The sequence below is a fragment of the Cygnus atratus genome, chromosome 10, assembly GCF_013377495.2.
Source record: "Cygnus atratus isolate AKBS03 ecotype Queensland, Australia chromosome 10, CAtr_DNAZoo_HiC_assembly, whole genome shotgun sequence".
In the NCBI taxonomy this organism is placed as follows: domain Eukaryota; kingdom Metazoa; phylum Chordata; class Aves; order Anseriformes; family Anatidae; genus Cygnus; species Cygnus atratus.
In genome coordinates, this window is record NC_066371.1 from 15,753,670 (window position 1) to 15,766,811 (window position 13,142).

A 13,142-nucleotide genomic window follows, 5' to 3' on the forward strand; every position below is an offset into this window, starting at 1 on the left:
TGTAAGAGGAAAAGAGGTATCCTCTTTATAAATAGGAAGGACAACCAACACTTCAAAAAACTGAAACCTCAAGCTGCTACTGAAGATGTTAGATAACACACCAGTCAGGTTTGAGTTGTTAATGTGATGTCTTGTTCAAAAGACAACTGGCTACAAAGCTATTTAAACAGATACATCCAGAAGTACAGGTACTAGGTTTTTTTCAGTCTCAAGAAATTTTCAATACCTTAATTAAGTTGGTTGTTTTTGTACTAGAATTAGAAATTTCGCTTTTTTCCTAAAGCATATGTAGCCCAGGAAGAGTAAGACAACAGCTAGAAACCCACCCTGCGACATTTTGGCTCCAATATATCATACTTGGGCCTGAGGCTCAAATGACAGTTACGTAACCACAGTACTGAACGTGGTGTGTTTCTTTTATTCTCAGCTTTGCTAAAATACGTTATACAGTTTTACATAACGTTTCTTTTCAAATGCCTTTTACAAGAAGATCCAACAGCATATTCTCAAATTCAGAAGATGGAGGTCTGTAGTTCTTCCTTAAACATGCCTTCAAAATGGAGGTCTTTTGCCATGAGCTCTTCTTCTACATCTTCTAAGGCCCACTGATGATCAGTCAATTCCAAAGCTTCCCATTCCGTCTTCATTGACATTAAACACAGGCAGAGGAAGAAAAGCCACTTAGTATTAAAGTAGTTGACAGCACTTTCTGTACACATTAGACAATAACTAAGAAAAAGTCATCTTCTGCAAAGGCAGAAGATGGCACGTGAGTTTTTTTAAATCAGGAATGACTGCCTCATCAGGTATGATTGTCTAATCAGGTTTACTTCAGGGTACTATAGCCCTGTCAGACTTCCATATACCTCATCAGTTGTCACCTCTAATTTTAGGAACAGGAATCCAGAACAATTCCCTTGCTTGACAGGGGGAGAGGAGGAGTTATGCATAGCCTGCAATCTTGTAAATTCACAGCAAAGAGAGATGCAGGTGGAAATACTGTACCTTAAATGCTTTGTTGGTATCTGCTGGCATGGCCATTGCTGCGCCTGTCATTTGTTCTTGCATCACCCTAGACTGATCTGCAGCTATAAAAAGAAGTGAGAGGTTCATTCTTATTTGACTTAAACAGAACTGCTTGGGGTATAGTGCCACCAGGCTGGCTTCTTCCTAAAGACTACAAGGTTGCACAAATCCCCGGAATCCAACATTAACTTGCTAGTGCAGCTTCTCACAAGATATTTTGTCCCCATTGCTTACATCTTAGCTAAATTTATTTAAAATAGGCAGACAGACAGAGGAAAATGTGGTCTTCTATATTCTCCATAACCATCTTGCCTTGCATCTAACAAGAAACAATCATTGCAGCTTCCCTTAAAATCGATCCTTGCTAGAAACAAAAACAAACACAACATCAAAGTTTCCACGCACCAAGTTGATGAGAAGAAAAGCATAAGTTAATTACCATGGAAGTTTACAAGCAGTTAGCCAAGGGCTGGTGCAAAAAGATCTGGGTAACTGCTGCAGGTGGTATCAGACCTAGCCAGTGGAGCGTAATCTCAAACAGGTGAGAGAGGCTTTGAAGAGCTTTTTGGTTGGAAATGTTGAAATCCTTCCCCAACCTCCCCCACAAGTCATCCAGTGGAAGGAGAAGCCAGCTCTTTCACAGAAATGACACTGTCTTACCATTATCTTGGCCCAGGATGAGCGTATAAATGCTTCTGAGTCCAAACACATTCAGGAAGTACCAGGAAGCAGAGCTCACCCTGAGAAATCAGAATAAGGATGTCTGATTTCAGTTCAGTGGTGCCTGTGCATGGGACGTGTGGCTCGTGACCTTATTTCAGAAGCATGCACAGGCTACTCAGGGGTTAGTAATGCACCCAGTGCTCCAAATAAACATTCAGCCTTGCCCGTGGAGGACACACGCTTACCAGGATGCATCTAAAGTGAGCAGTTCAATTCCCTGCTGTAACATTGGTTTAAAACGCAGCGTCAGAGGAAACGGAACCTTTGCTGCAGGACAAAAAAAAAAGCCCAGTTTCACAAAGCAACACTAGGTAATTGCAGAGCAAATTGCAAAGCCAACAGATGTTTCATTCATTGAATCTAATGGAGTCTGAAGGTAATGCATACAATAACAAATACTTTCAGACAGGCTGTAATTCAAATATTGACTTTAATATGGAGTCTTTCAAAACGTGATCAGGCAGCCAAACTCCCACAGCTGTTTCAGTGGCTGTTAAGGGGAATATCTTTTCTGAAGGGAACAGCTACCACGTAAATAGTAAGGAAAAAATAAAAAACCAGAACTATGAATTTGAGGGAGTATTTCTGTTTTGTATACTCTGCATTACACAGTAACGGACTGCCTGCCCATGTTCAGAGGAAAATCCCTTACAGCAACTGGAAGGCCAGACTGTTTTCTTTGCAATCACGTCCGGCACCCTGAAAACAACCTTCTGTCCTTTACTGTGGGGCCAGCAAGTCAACGCACTCCATAGAGCAAACAGCAGCAGTGCCGCAAAGACAAACCCAGCTGCTCCCACCCCAGAGGAAGTTTTTGATGGAGCCTGGACCCAAGAGGTCATCACCCACCGCGGCCAGACCCACGGGCTGTGACCCACGGGCTGTGCTGCACCGCACACTTACTTGTGACAAATCCTGAAAATGTCATATTGATCCAACCACCAATGAGGATCATAGGCAGAACGTTGGTTACATTCCCTTTCATCATATCTGTCAACATGGTAGGATCTGTAATTAAGAGATTTAACATAATGTGGGAGTGTATCCCATTAAAGGCAACCAAGAGTAGCACACAGTGTAGCAGTGGCTGCTGATGAAAGCGTCTTGTGTTCCCTGCTGTGTGTGACCCCATCCCTTGCTCCGTATCTCTGAAATTAATGGATCCCTCTGCAAGGCTATTTAGCTAGAAGAGTGACGATGAACAAGGCGGCTGGTTTGCTCTTTACATTTTTGGCCATGTTAATGAGCTATATCAGTTCAGAGAAGGTCCTGCTGGAGCTGGTGCAAAAAAAAACCAACAAACAGGAGACAGGAGAACATGCAGGACTTCCCGTTTCCAGCAGCGCTGTGACAGTCGTGGTCCCGTGAGATGCTGCAGGCAGGCGCGTAGTGCCGTTAAACGACATGAAGTGACCCGACGCACTGCTGCTGAAGGGAGCGATCTCCCTCCCCCACGGCCCCCCATTCCCACCACGACCCTCACATTCGCTGAGCTCTTTGCCAAGGAGGCTCACCTTGCTACCTTGGCAGCAAGTTACACGTTTTCTGCCCAGCTATATTCCTTGTACCTTAACATACCTGTCATCGGTGAAGGAGGCACTACCTTTCTTTTTGTTTTCTTAAAGAATCCATCCTCTGGGTTATTAAAGTAGTATTTCCGAGTCAGGAAAGACTGGAGAAAAAAAAAGCCGACACCAGTAGCACCGTAAGAAACGAAAGGAGGACAAGGTTATTTCTTGCTCCTTTAGACACATTATGAGCTATTTGATTAATTTTTTTCCCAGGTATTTTACTAAATGATGCCCTAAAGCTCTTTACTTCTTTAATGTCTCCCTGAAGTACCAGCTCTGAGTACTCGCTCTGTCTCTCTGACAGCCTCAAAATATTTCCAAGAAAGAATTCTCTTAAAAAGAATCTACGTCAAATAAAGACCTTTTGGCACTTTGTGCAGAGTCTCTGCTAGCTCAGTACCAATCCCGGCACGTCCGCCATTGCTGTTCCCGCAGCCTGACTCCCAGGTTTCGCTGTACGAGCCATCTGTCGGCAACCGAGCGCACACGAGCGGCCGAGCCCCGCTGCGAGACGCGAGGCTGCCCCTGGCCCCCGTACCTGCTTGGGGATGTACTTCCCGTTTTCCCGCAGGACCCTGCTCCGGATCAGGACTTGGCTGCAAAAGAGAGCTGTGGTGAGGGAGGGGAGGGGCGGGCCGGGCCGGGCCCTGACCCTGACCCTGACCCTGACCCTGACCCTGACCTGTCGGACACCTGCTCCTGCGTGAGCCGCTTGTCGCTCTGCAGCAGGATGGAGACGTAGTGCCGGATCATCCCCACGAAGAAGGTGATGAAGACGATGGGCAGCACCACCCACAGCCGGATGTTGGAGTCCAGCAGCAGCTCGGGCTCGCTCATCGCGGCCCGGCCCCGGCACCGGGCCCGGCCCCGGCCTCCTCCCGGCTCCCGCTCGGCCTCCGGCCGCCGCCGCTCCGCTCCCAGCTTCCGCTTCCGCCTCCCGCCGGAAGGACGTCGCCGCGCGCCGCTGGCGGGAAGCTCGAGCCGTGAGGCGCCTCAGGGCCCGCGGCCGCCGCTCGCTCCCCCCAGCTCTCGGCGCTGCTCTGAGGTACCGCGAGGTCCCGTGTGTCGCGAGGTACCCGTGTGTCGCGAGGTCCTGTGAATCGCGAGGTACCCGTGTGTCGCGAGGTCCCGTGAATCGCGAGGTGCCCTGTGTCGCGAGGTCCCGTGTGTCGCGAGGTACCCGTGTGTCGCGAGGTGCCCTGTGTCGCGAGGTCCCGTGTGTCGCGAGGTACCCGTGTGTCGCGAGGTCCCGTGAATCGCGAGGTGCCCTGTGTCGCGAGGTACGCGTGTGTCGCGAGGTCCTGTGAATCGCGAGGTACCCGTGTGTCGCGAGGTCCCGTGAATCGCGAGGTGCCCTGTGTCGCGAGGTACGCGTGTGTCGCGAGGTCCTGTGAATCGCGAGGTACCCGTGTGTCGCGAGGTCCCGTGAATCGCGAGGTGCCCTGTGTCGCGAGGTCCCGTGTGTCGCGAGGTCCTGTGAATCGCGAGGTACCCGTGTGTCGCGAGGTCCCGTGAATCGCGAGGTGCCCTGTGTCGCGAGGTACGCGTGTGTCGCGAGGTACCCGTGTGTCGCGAGGTCCCGTGTGTCGTGAGGTCCCGTGAATCGCGAGGTGCCCTGTGTCGCGAGGTACGCGTGTGTCGCGAGGTACCCGTGAGTCGCGAGGCGCCCTGTGTCGCGAGGCACTTTGCGTAATTGCCGTGAGTGAGGGACAGGTTCCTCACCGCGCGGGCCCTCGCTTCCAACTATTTCCCCCCCTTCGTAGCCTTTTGCAGGTGACCCGGGCTTTGTGTGGTTCCTCCCAAGCCCCGCCGGCGGCCTGCGCGGCGCTCCCAGAGCTGCTCGCCCGGCTGTGCGCGGCTGGAAGCCCGCCGGCGGTCACCTCACCTGGCCGGGCTCGCGCACGCTAAGCTCGCAGCCCTTTGGGTGCGCGCTGAGATCGCTGCGTTAAATTTGGGACCTCGGTTTAACTAGCTGCTTAATTTGTACGGCGTCTGGAGGAAACGCGGACCCTCTTTCAGGAATTTTGGAAAAAGCGCCGTGTCCTGCTATTTAAATATGGCAAGCTCTAAAATCCCAACCTGTACAGCAGAAGAGCGTGGCGTGGGACTGGTCAGCCAGGGGATCTGCCTTCCTTTGGAAAAGTCATATTTCCGGAGCATTTTGCTTCGCTAGCCGCTAATCCATTCCAGAGTTGCATAAAAAAAAAAAATTGAATTAAAGTCACATTTTCTTCTGAATTAAAGCTATATCTCCTTTACTCACTTGTCTTTTTTTCCCGCTTTCTTATAGGCGGCAACAAACGATTTGTTACCATGGTTTCGAAACGGAAATTGTCAAAACCTGATGTTTCTGGAGAGAACTCAAAACCAGACTTGCTAAGTAGGTGCTCAGGCATAATCTTACAAGAACTGGAAACCCGTTGGTAGTGGCAGCAGCTCCAAGGGAGAGAGGACAGGCCATAATGGCAGTTCGATAATCTCAGTAGCTAATTGTTAATTATACTATTGATCTTAAGTGCTATTGTTTTACGAAGCTGTGTGACGCAGTACAGGCAGGCAGCAGGAACAACCACAGGCACACGGCTAAAATGCAAAGGGTAGATTAATTCCCATCACCTCGCCAACCAGGGGATTCCTGGAGCGACATCCAGCAGCTGCACACGAGCAGGGATGCAGGCATCGCCGAGCTCAGGCCGTGCTAGATCACTGCCTCCAGCTGGCACCTGTTTATCAAGGGTGCACGCAGGCGCAGTTTTTACCACCATGCTGCGATCCTCACGGTGCTTGTTTGATCTTCTCTGTACCGAGGCTGGGAACTCAAGCGCATCCGATAGGATGCCTCCAAGCCTACCAAACGCCTCTATTACTTATACACAGATGTGCTACTTGCCAAATACCCAGGGCACAAACAGTAGCGGGTACAATTTATGTGCTTTCCTACATTACTACTCCCAGACTTTACACATTCCCAGCTGCAAGGTCATTTGTAGGTATTTACAATCCTCCTTGCCGGTCTTCAGTTCTGATCCCAGCCCCCTTGATCATCTTCCACTTTTAACTCCTTCCTCCCAACAGAATCGCAGTAAAATAACACTAAAAGCAGTGCCATATCTTTTATTAGTCCCTCTGTTCTTGTACCTTTGATCAACGTCAATCATCTGAAGCTTCAGCACCTTGGCTTTTTGCAAACTAATCACATTTGATCAAAAATGATACCTCTGAAACCAAAATAACCTCTCCACATAGCTAGAGGGAAGATACTTTTTTGCATTAGCACGTGGGTGGATCCCTGAGTGACAAGTTTAGTGAAAGAACCTAAATTAGATTTGCGCTTTCCAGGCCAGAGGGAAGTATGATTCTAGTATTGTGCAGTTTGTAATTTGTTAACAAATATGTCTCGCCTGGGAGTATGGCACCAAAAGTATGTCTTCCTGCCTTTGGTTGTGGACTGCCAAAAGTGGCGGTTAGGAAACGTTCCCGTGTGGTGTCGTGCTGCAGGGGTAACTGTTTGATAGGATCTCTGCGTTGGTGTTTGGGTTAGCTGACGCCTGCTGTCAGATAGAGCCTCACAGTGTTGTTTTGTTGGTCTGGTCCCATAAATGTATTCCTGTGTTCCTGTAATTTCTTACTAGAAGGTTAATTTTGAATTAGTTCTTTTTCTGGAAGTTCTCTGCTACTCTTTTGCACAATACTTTGATGTAGCTCGTCTTGTTTTCTCAGAAACAAAGAAGTCACGGGCTTCTGATAAGGAAAAGGCCTCTGCCCAAGGTGGACTGGAGAGTGAGGGTGTATTTGAAGAGCTCCTTAGAACATCAGGAATTACACTGAAAGCTGGGGAAGGGCAGAATGAAATAGGTATGGATTTAACACTTGTTCTTTCTGTTTGTGTCTTAAAGCCTGCAAAGATGACTGTTACAAAGTAAAGACACTTGTTACTTGCAGAGTAAGAAATGCTTGGGCGAGCTTGTTTGAAAGTTCAAGGAAACTTTCATCTGGGCTCTTGTTTGTTACATGCTTCTTGAATTGCACAGCTCCTGCCTAACTGAGCACATCTCTTAAACTCATTACGCCTGCTTTTTGAGTGGATACATGTCAAGTCAAAAGACTTCTGAGAGATTATTGGAGGTATATGGACTAAGATGAGACTGCATCTGTGTTTACAGTCTTACCTTTTTTTGCTAGTTAGACCAAGATGGATGGAACAGGAACATGAACACCTTTTAGCTCAGACGAGGCACTGCAGGAAACATCTGTTTGGATGGAGCTGCTTCACCCTAGTCATGGTCTAAGCAGAAAGTTGAATTGCTTCATGGGGTTTTCCATGTTTCACCTCTATGAGACAGTGAAGCTGTACTGCCTCCATTGTTGCAGTGGGTTTGAGCAGAGGAAGGCTTCTTTAGGATGGCAGGGCCGCTACCCTGCCGTATTGTGTGACATTACACGCTGTGTCACATGAATGAACTTTGTGGTTACAGGACTGATTTTGCTGGAAGATGGCTACTGTGTTATGTTAGGCAAGGGGATTTTTGGGTTGCACGTTTGGCAAGGATCGTGTTGCCTCCTAAGGACAGAAGAATAAAGCCTAGGGATTCTTCCTCCACTTCTTGACCCCTCATTCTGTCTGGAATGGATTTGTCTTGAACTGCCAAAAAATGTAGGAGTTTGTGTATCAGGCCTTGTTAGTGCTACTAGCCACCCTCAGCCCAGAGTGGAGAGAGCACACGCAGCAGGTAATACCACTCGGGCTTTTGCTAGCTGGAATTCTCAACAGAGCAAATGCAGAACTGACGGTGGATGATCCTGAGAGCTTGTACCTAGTGTAGCTGTTAGTGCAGTGTTGTATGGCTAAAATACGTCTGATTCTTTATTCTCTTTAAACTTTCTCCTTAGCTGTAGATCAGATGGCTTTCCAGAAGAAGCTCCGCCTGACCCTAGAGAAGCACCCGTCTTACCCAGGTGTAAGTAGCTGACAATGTTTTGGCAGGAGCCAGATTTAAAACTGTTTACTGTGTAGCAAAAGGCACAGATGCAGCTGCCTTTCTCTGCTGGTCTTGTACAGAAGCATGCAAAACTTGCTATTTCTCTCAATGTCACCATCCCAGCCTTTTGGTCTCATTGTTCTTCTGAACAGGTAGGTACAAGGTAATGACCAGCACGTACCTCTGTTACCAACCTTGATGTGTTTGCTCTGAGATTGTTTTTTCGTAATTCAAAGCACAACTGCTGCATTTCCAGCCCCGTGCCTTGTCAAAGTAATTCACTGGCAACGTTATTCAATAAACAAAGACTCTTAAGAGAGCACAGTATCTTGCTTAACTTTTCCAGTGGAAGCTTGGTCTTGTGTTAGGTGGGAGCTGGCAGTGTTAAAACTGTCAAGATTTGGTGCTCCTCTCCAGCAACAAACCCAGCATGAATGTCCTGAGGCCAGTGATTTGAATCCTGCAAATGTTTTTGGATGCAGTTCTCGTCGCATTAAATGTTGCTGTCTCAGCTGAACAGGGAGGTGGGGAAAGCCAGGTTAAATCAAGGTGAAGTGAGAGACTGTTGCTTTAGAATTATTCTGTAAACCAACCAGTGTTTGCTTTTGGTTGAGGCTATAGATTATCCAGCATTCCTTCTATGACAAATTCTAGCTCCCTGGCCAGCTGGATAGGAAACCTCTTTCCTGCTTTCATCGTCTGCTCACAAAATGCATCCTGAAAGCCAGCAGCTGATGAGGGCATCTTCTCAGGAAGTGAATAATCTCTCTCTGCTTTGCAGGTTGTGAAGCAGTTTATCAGTGGATTGGAATCTCACATCAGGGACAGAAACCAGTTCAAGAACTGCCTTTTGCCGTGTGCTCCTGTACGGACCGAGGGGTCAAGGTCAGGGAAAATACATTTTTTGTTCTCCCTTTCAGTCAGAGCCGGTCTCTACTTAAATGTTGTGCAACAGTGAGCGGAGTGGAGGGAAAAGCTGTAGCTCCAGCTGATACGTAACAAGACCTGTGTCTTATGCAAAAGACCCTGTCATTCTTTGGTTTGAATGTTTTCCCCTTTCGGACACCTATGGAAAAATGTCTTCTCTCTTACACAGCTGCTGATTTCAGGGCAAAGGTGGCTGAAACCTCCAGTTTGGTTTGACACTGGGAATCTCCAACCAGCATATAATGTCATTTATTTATTTATTTAATTCTTTTAACACGTAGGCTTTCCTATATTTTAAAATATTTTATGTTCTCACTCAGAAAATATAAATACGAGATGGTGTGGTGGTTTTACTCAGCCGGGCAGCTGAGCTCCACCACAGCTGCTCTCTCACTCCCCCTCCTCAAAGGGAAAGGGGGAGAAAATATGATGAAAAGGGCTCAAGGGTTGAGATAAGGACGGGGACATCACTCAACAATTATTGTCATGGGCAAAACAGGCTCAGCATAGGGAGATTAATGTAATTTATTACCTATTACTAACAAGCTAGAGCAGTGAGAAACTACAAGCAAACTAAAAATACCTCCCCCCATCCACCCTCTTCCACCTCCTCCCCCGAAGCGGCACAGGGGAAGGGGAAATGGGGGCTGCGGTCAGTCCCTGACACTGCGTCTGCGCTGCTATTTCACGGTCCCTCTCTGCCCCTGCTCCCCGTGGGGTCCCTCCCACGGGATGCCGTCCTGCCCGAACTGAGCCCGCGGGGGCTGCCCACAGGCAGCAGCTCTTCAAGACCTGCTCCCACACGGCTCCGTACCGCGGGGTCCATCCCCCAGGAGCAAACTGCTCCAGCACGGGTCCCCCACGGGCGGCAGCTCCCCCCAGATCTACTGCACAGTAGGTTTTTTTTTTCCCCCCTTTCCTAAATCTGCTCTCACAGAGGCGCAAACAACATCGCCGCTGGCTCGGCTCTGGGCAGCAGTGGGTCCCTTTGGAGCCAGCTGAAACTGGCCCTTGTCTGACGTGGGGCAGCTGCTGGACGCTTCTCACAGGGGCCACCCCTGCAGCCCGCCCTACCAAAACCTTGCCACGGAAACCCAGTACAGACAATTAGGATTGAAAGATGTTAAAACCTAGCCATTAATTTTCATATTTCACTTCTAAAAGAATTCTCTTAGAAGTCTTGGAAGTGTAATTTCCTTGCAGTTGTCTACTCATGACTATTTACTAACACTCCTGCTGTATTATGTACTGTTTTGGGGGCTGCCTTTGGTATATAAAGGAAGTCATTGTATGTGTTGTTTTTTTTGTTTGTTTTTTAAAAGTACTGGAAAGAGTTACTTTGCTCTCCTCCTGTTTTTACTACAACTGTGGAATCTCATCTTGCAGGACTTTGGTGCACTCGTATTGTGAAAGCCTCATAAAACTGCTTCTTGGAATTAATATCTTACAGGTATGTACACCTTAGTTTTCTCTTTACAGTGGTGTTGATTTATTTCGGGATCCTTTTGTTTATGTAAGTAGAGGATGAGCAGAACTGGTGGTGAGGCAGAGGAGGCTGCATCTGGAAGAACATCTGTTATCAACGGGCCGAGGCCAACTGTATGAGCCTCCACAAGGCCAAGGGCCGGGTCCTGCGCTTGGGCCACGACAACCCCGTGCAATGCTCCAGGCTGGGGGCAGAGTGGCTGGAAAGCTGCCTGGAGGAAAGGGCCCTGTGGGTATTGGTTGAGAGCCTGCTGGACACGAGCCAGCAGTGTGCCCAAGTGGCCAAGAAGGCCAACGGCACCCTGGCTTGGGTCAGGAATAGTGCAGCCAGCAGAGCCAGGGATGTGATCATCCCCCTGTGCTCTGCTCTGGTGAGGCTGCACCTCAAATGCTGTGTTCAGCTTCGGGCCCCTCACTACAAGAAAGACATTGAAGTGCTGGAACATGTCCAGAGAAGGGCAATAAAGCTGGTGAAGGGTCTAGAAAGCAAGTCTTATGAGGAGCGACTGAGGGAACTGAAGTTATGGAGCACAGGGAAAAGGAGGCTCGGGGAGACCTTACTGCTCTCTCCAGCTACCTCAGAGGAGGTTGTAGCAGGGTGGGGGTCAGTCTCTTTGCAAGAAGCAGTGGGACAAGAAGAAATGGCCTCAAGTTGCACAAGGGGAGGTTTAAGTTGGATATTAGGAAAAAATTCTTCACAGAAGGGGTTGTGTGGCATGGGAACAGGCTGCCCAGGGAAGCGGTTGAGGCACCTATTTAAGACATGTAGATGTGGTGCTCAGGGACGTGCTTTAGTGGTAGACTTGGCGGTGCTAGGTTAATGGTTAGATTGATGATCTTAGAGGTCTTGTCTAACCTAAACGATTTTATAATTTCTTGTTTCTTGAGGGACACAAAGATGCTTAGGGCCTGCAGCACACGGCATGTCAGAAGAGACAGCGGGAACTTTCCTTGTTCAGTCTTGAGAAAGTTAGGGGAGGTCTTGGCTATCTGCAGCTATCCAGTTGCATGGTGTAGAGAAAACAGAGAGAGTCTTCTCAAAGGTGGGCTGGGGCAGGATGAGAGATGACAGTCAAGTTAAAGATGGGACATTCTGAGAGAATTTAACCACTTCCACTGTGGAGAATGTACTTAAATCTTGGAGGTGTTTAAAAATGGACGAGACACTGAGCAATGTGATCTAATGATGATGGAGTTTTAAGCAGAGATTCGGACCAGAGAACTCCAAATTTCCCTTCTAACCCAAATTTTTCGATAATTAAATTGCAGCCCTGAACAAGCCTTACAAGGAACCAACCCATGTGAAAGGACAGAGGCCCTCCCAATATTTCCTTGTTCCTTGAGCTCAGTTCACTCACCTCTTGTATCAGTCATCTCCCCTTCCTGCAGCTGCTAATGGCAGTTGTGGAAGAGGAAAAGGACAACGGGTATTTGCTCGTCTTCTCTTCCTCTGCCTTGTCCTGGGGCAAGGAAGGGGAAAGTGAACATACAGACTGTCCTTGTGCAAGAAATGTCCAGGCAATAAGACATGGTTCTCTTTTCATCCCCTTCTGTCTTTTCCTTTCCCATATGTGGCTCCAAAGACAACTCCTTTCGCCCTACAGTGCAATCAAAGCTCCTGTTCTCCTGCCTTCCTGGGAGCTGGTACTCGTCTCCCATAAAAGAACCACACACGTGAAGCAAAATGTGCTGCGGTGGTACTTAAATAGTACTTAGTAGTTGTTGTTAAATAGTGAATAGTTGTTTTTGCAAAGCATTGCTGGTGATAACAAGTTCTATTAAGTTGGATACAAGTTGCATCAACACGTATATGGAGCTGAAGGTGACATATCTCACGAAGGCATGAGAAACCTGAGAACAGCTGTGGATTTAAATCCTCTTATAATTAAATGTTTTTTCAAAGTTCTTATTTTAAATACTTTTTTTTTTTTTTAGAATTGCATTTGGGCCAGGATTAAAGGGGGGAAAAAAGAATCAGACTTGCAAGGGAAATGGTGAGATCATGTAGGTAGTTTTCAAATCTGAATAAAGTTGATGCTTTAGATTCTTGTGTGGTGAAAAACAACTCAGATGGGTCTGACAGAGTTTGGCCCAGAGGAACTGCAAGTTCTGCCCACATGGTTTGCTTCTGTTAAATTACGTGTATAGCTTGCCCTGTGCTTTTCACCTTGCAGGCTGTGCATCTCCTCTCTGGCAACAGGGAAGAGATTTCTTTTACAGGAAATGCTTTTCTTTGTTCTTTTGAGTCTTCTATTCCCTGTGTATTTCAGCTTTTGTGAAAAGTTAGTTTTGATGGCAGTGCCACAGCACAAGCAGTAAATCATCATCCTAATGTTGTCTTTTTGCCTTCCTTCTAGCCTGCTGTCACAACGCTGTTGTTGGAAAAGATCCCTGAATTCTTTTTTGATGTGTGAGTATAGACTTTTCCCTC

The 13,142-nt window shown here is 47.8% G+C and overlaps 2 protein-coding genes across 2 annotated transcripts in view; one reads left to right on the plus strand and one right to left on the minus strand.

The window, feature by feature from the left end:
- Positions 1-398: 398 nt before the first annotated feature.
- On the minus strand, positions 399-4,273 carry EMC3 (ER membrane protein complex subunit 3). The gene is made up of 8 exons (XM_035571845.2): positions 4,003-4,273; positions 3,859-3,916; positions 3,328-3,421; positions 2,653-2,757; positions 1,935-2,016; positions 1,687-1,766; positions 1,006-1,088; positions 399-641 (listed from the first exon to the last, which is right to left on the minus strand). The coding sequence occupies exons 1-8, from the start codon at positions 4,155-4,157 to the stop codon at positions 513-515; spliced, it is 786 nt and encodes a 261-aa protein (XP_035427738.1). The 5' UTR covers positions 4,158-4,273; the 3' UTR covers positions 399-512.
- Positions 4,274-5,633: 1,360 nt separating this feature from the next.
- The window catches only part of FANCD2 (FA complementation group D2), a 51,167-nt gene continuing 43,658 nt past the window's right edge, over positions 5,634-13,142 (plus strand). The window contains exons 1-6 of the mRNA XM_050712777.1: positions 5,634-5,712; positions 7,041-7,175; positions 8,211-8,278; positions 9,081-9,184; positions 10,613-10,676; positions 13,069-13,121. Of these exons, the coding sequence (XP_050568734.1) occupies positions 5,634-5,712; positions 7,041-7,175; positions 8,211-8,278; positions 9,081-9,184; positions 10,613-10,676; positions 13,069-13,121 (503 nt within the window). The remainder of the gene's footprint in view (positions 5,713-7,040; positions 7,176-8,210; positions 8,279-9,080; positions 9,185-10,612; positions 10,677-13,068; positions 13,122-13,142) is intronic.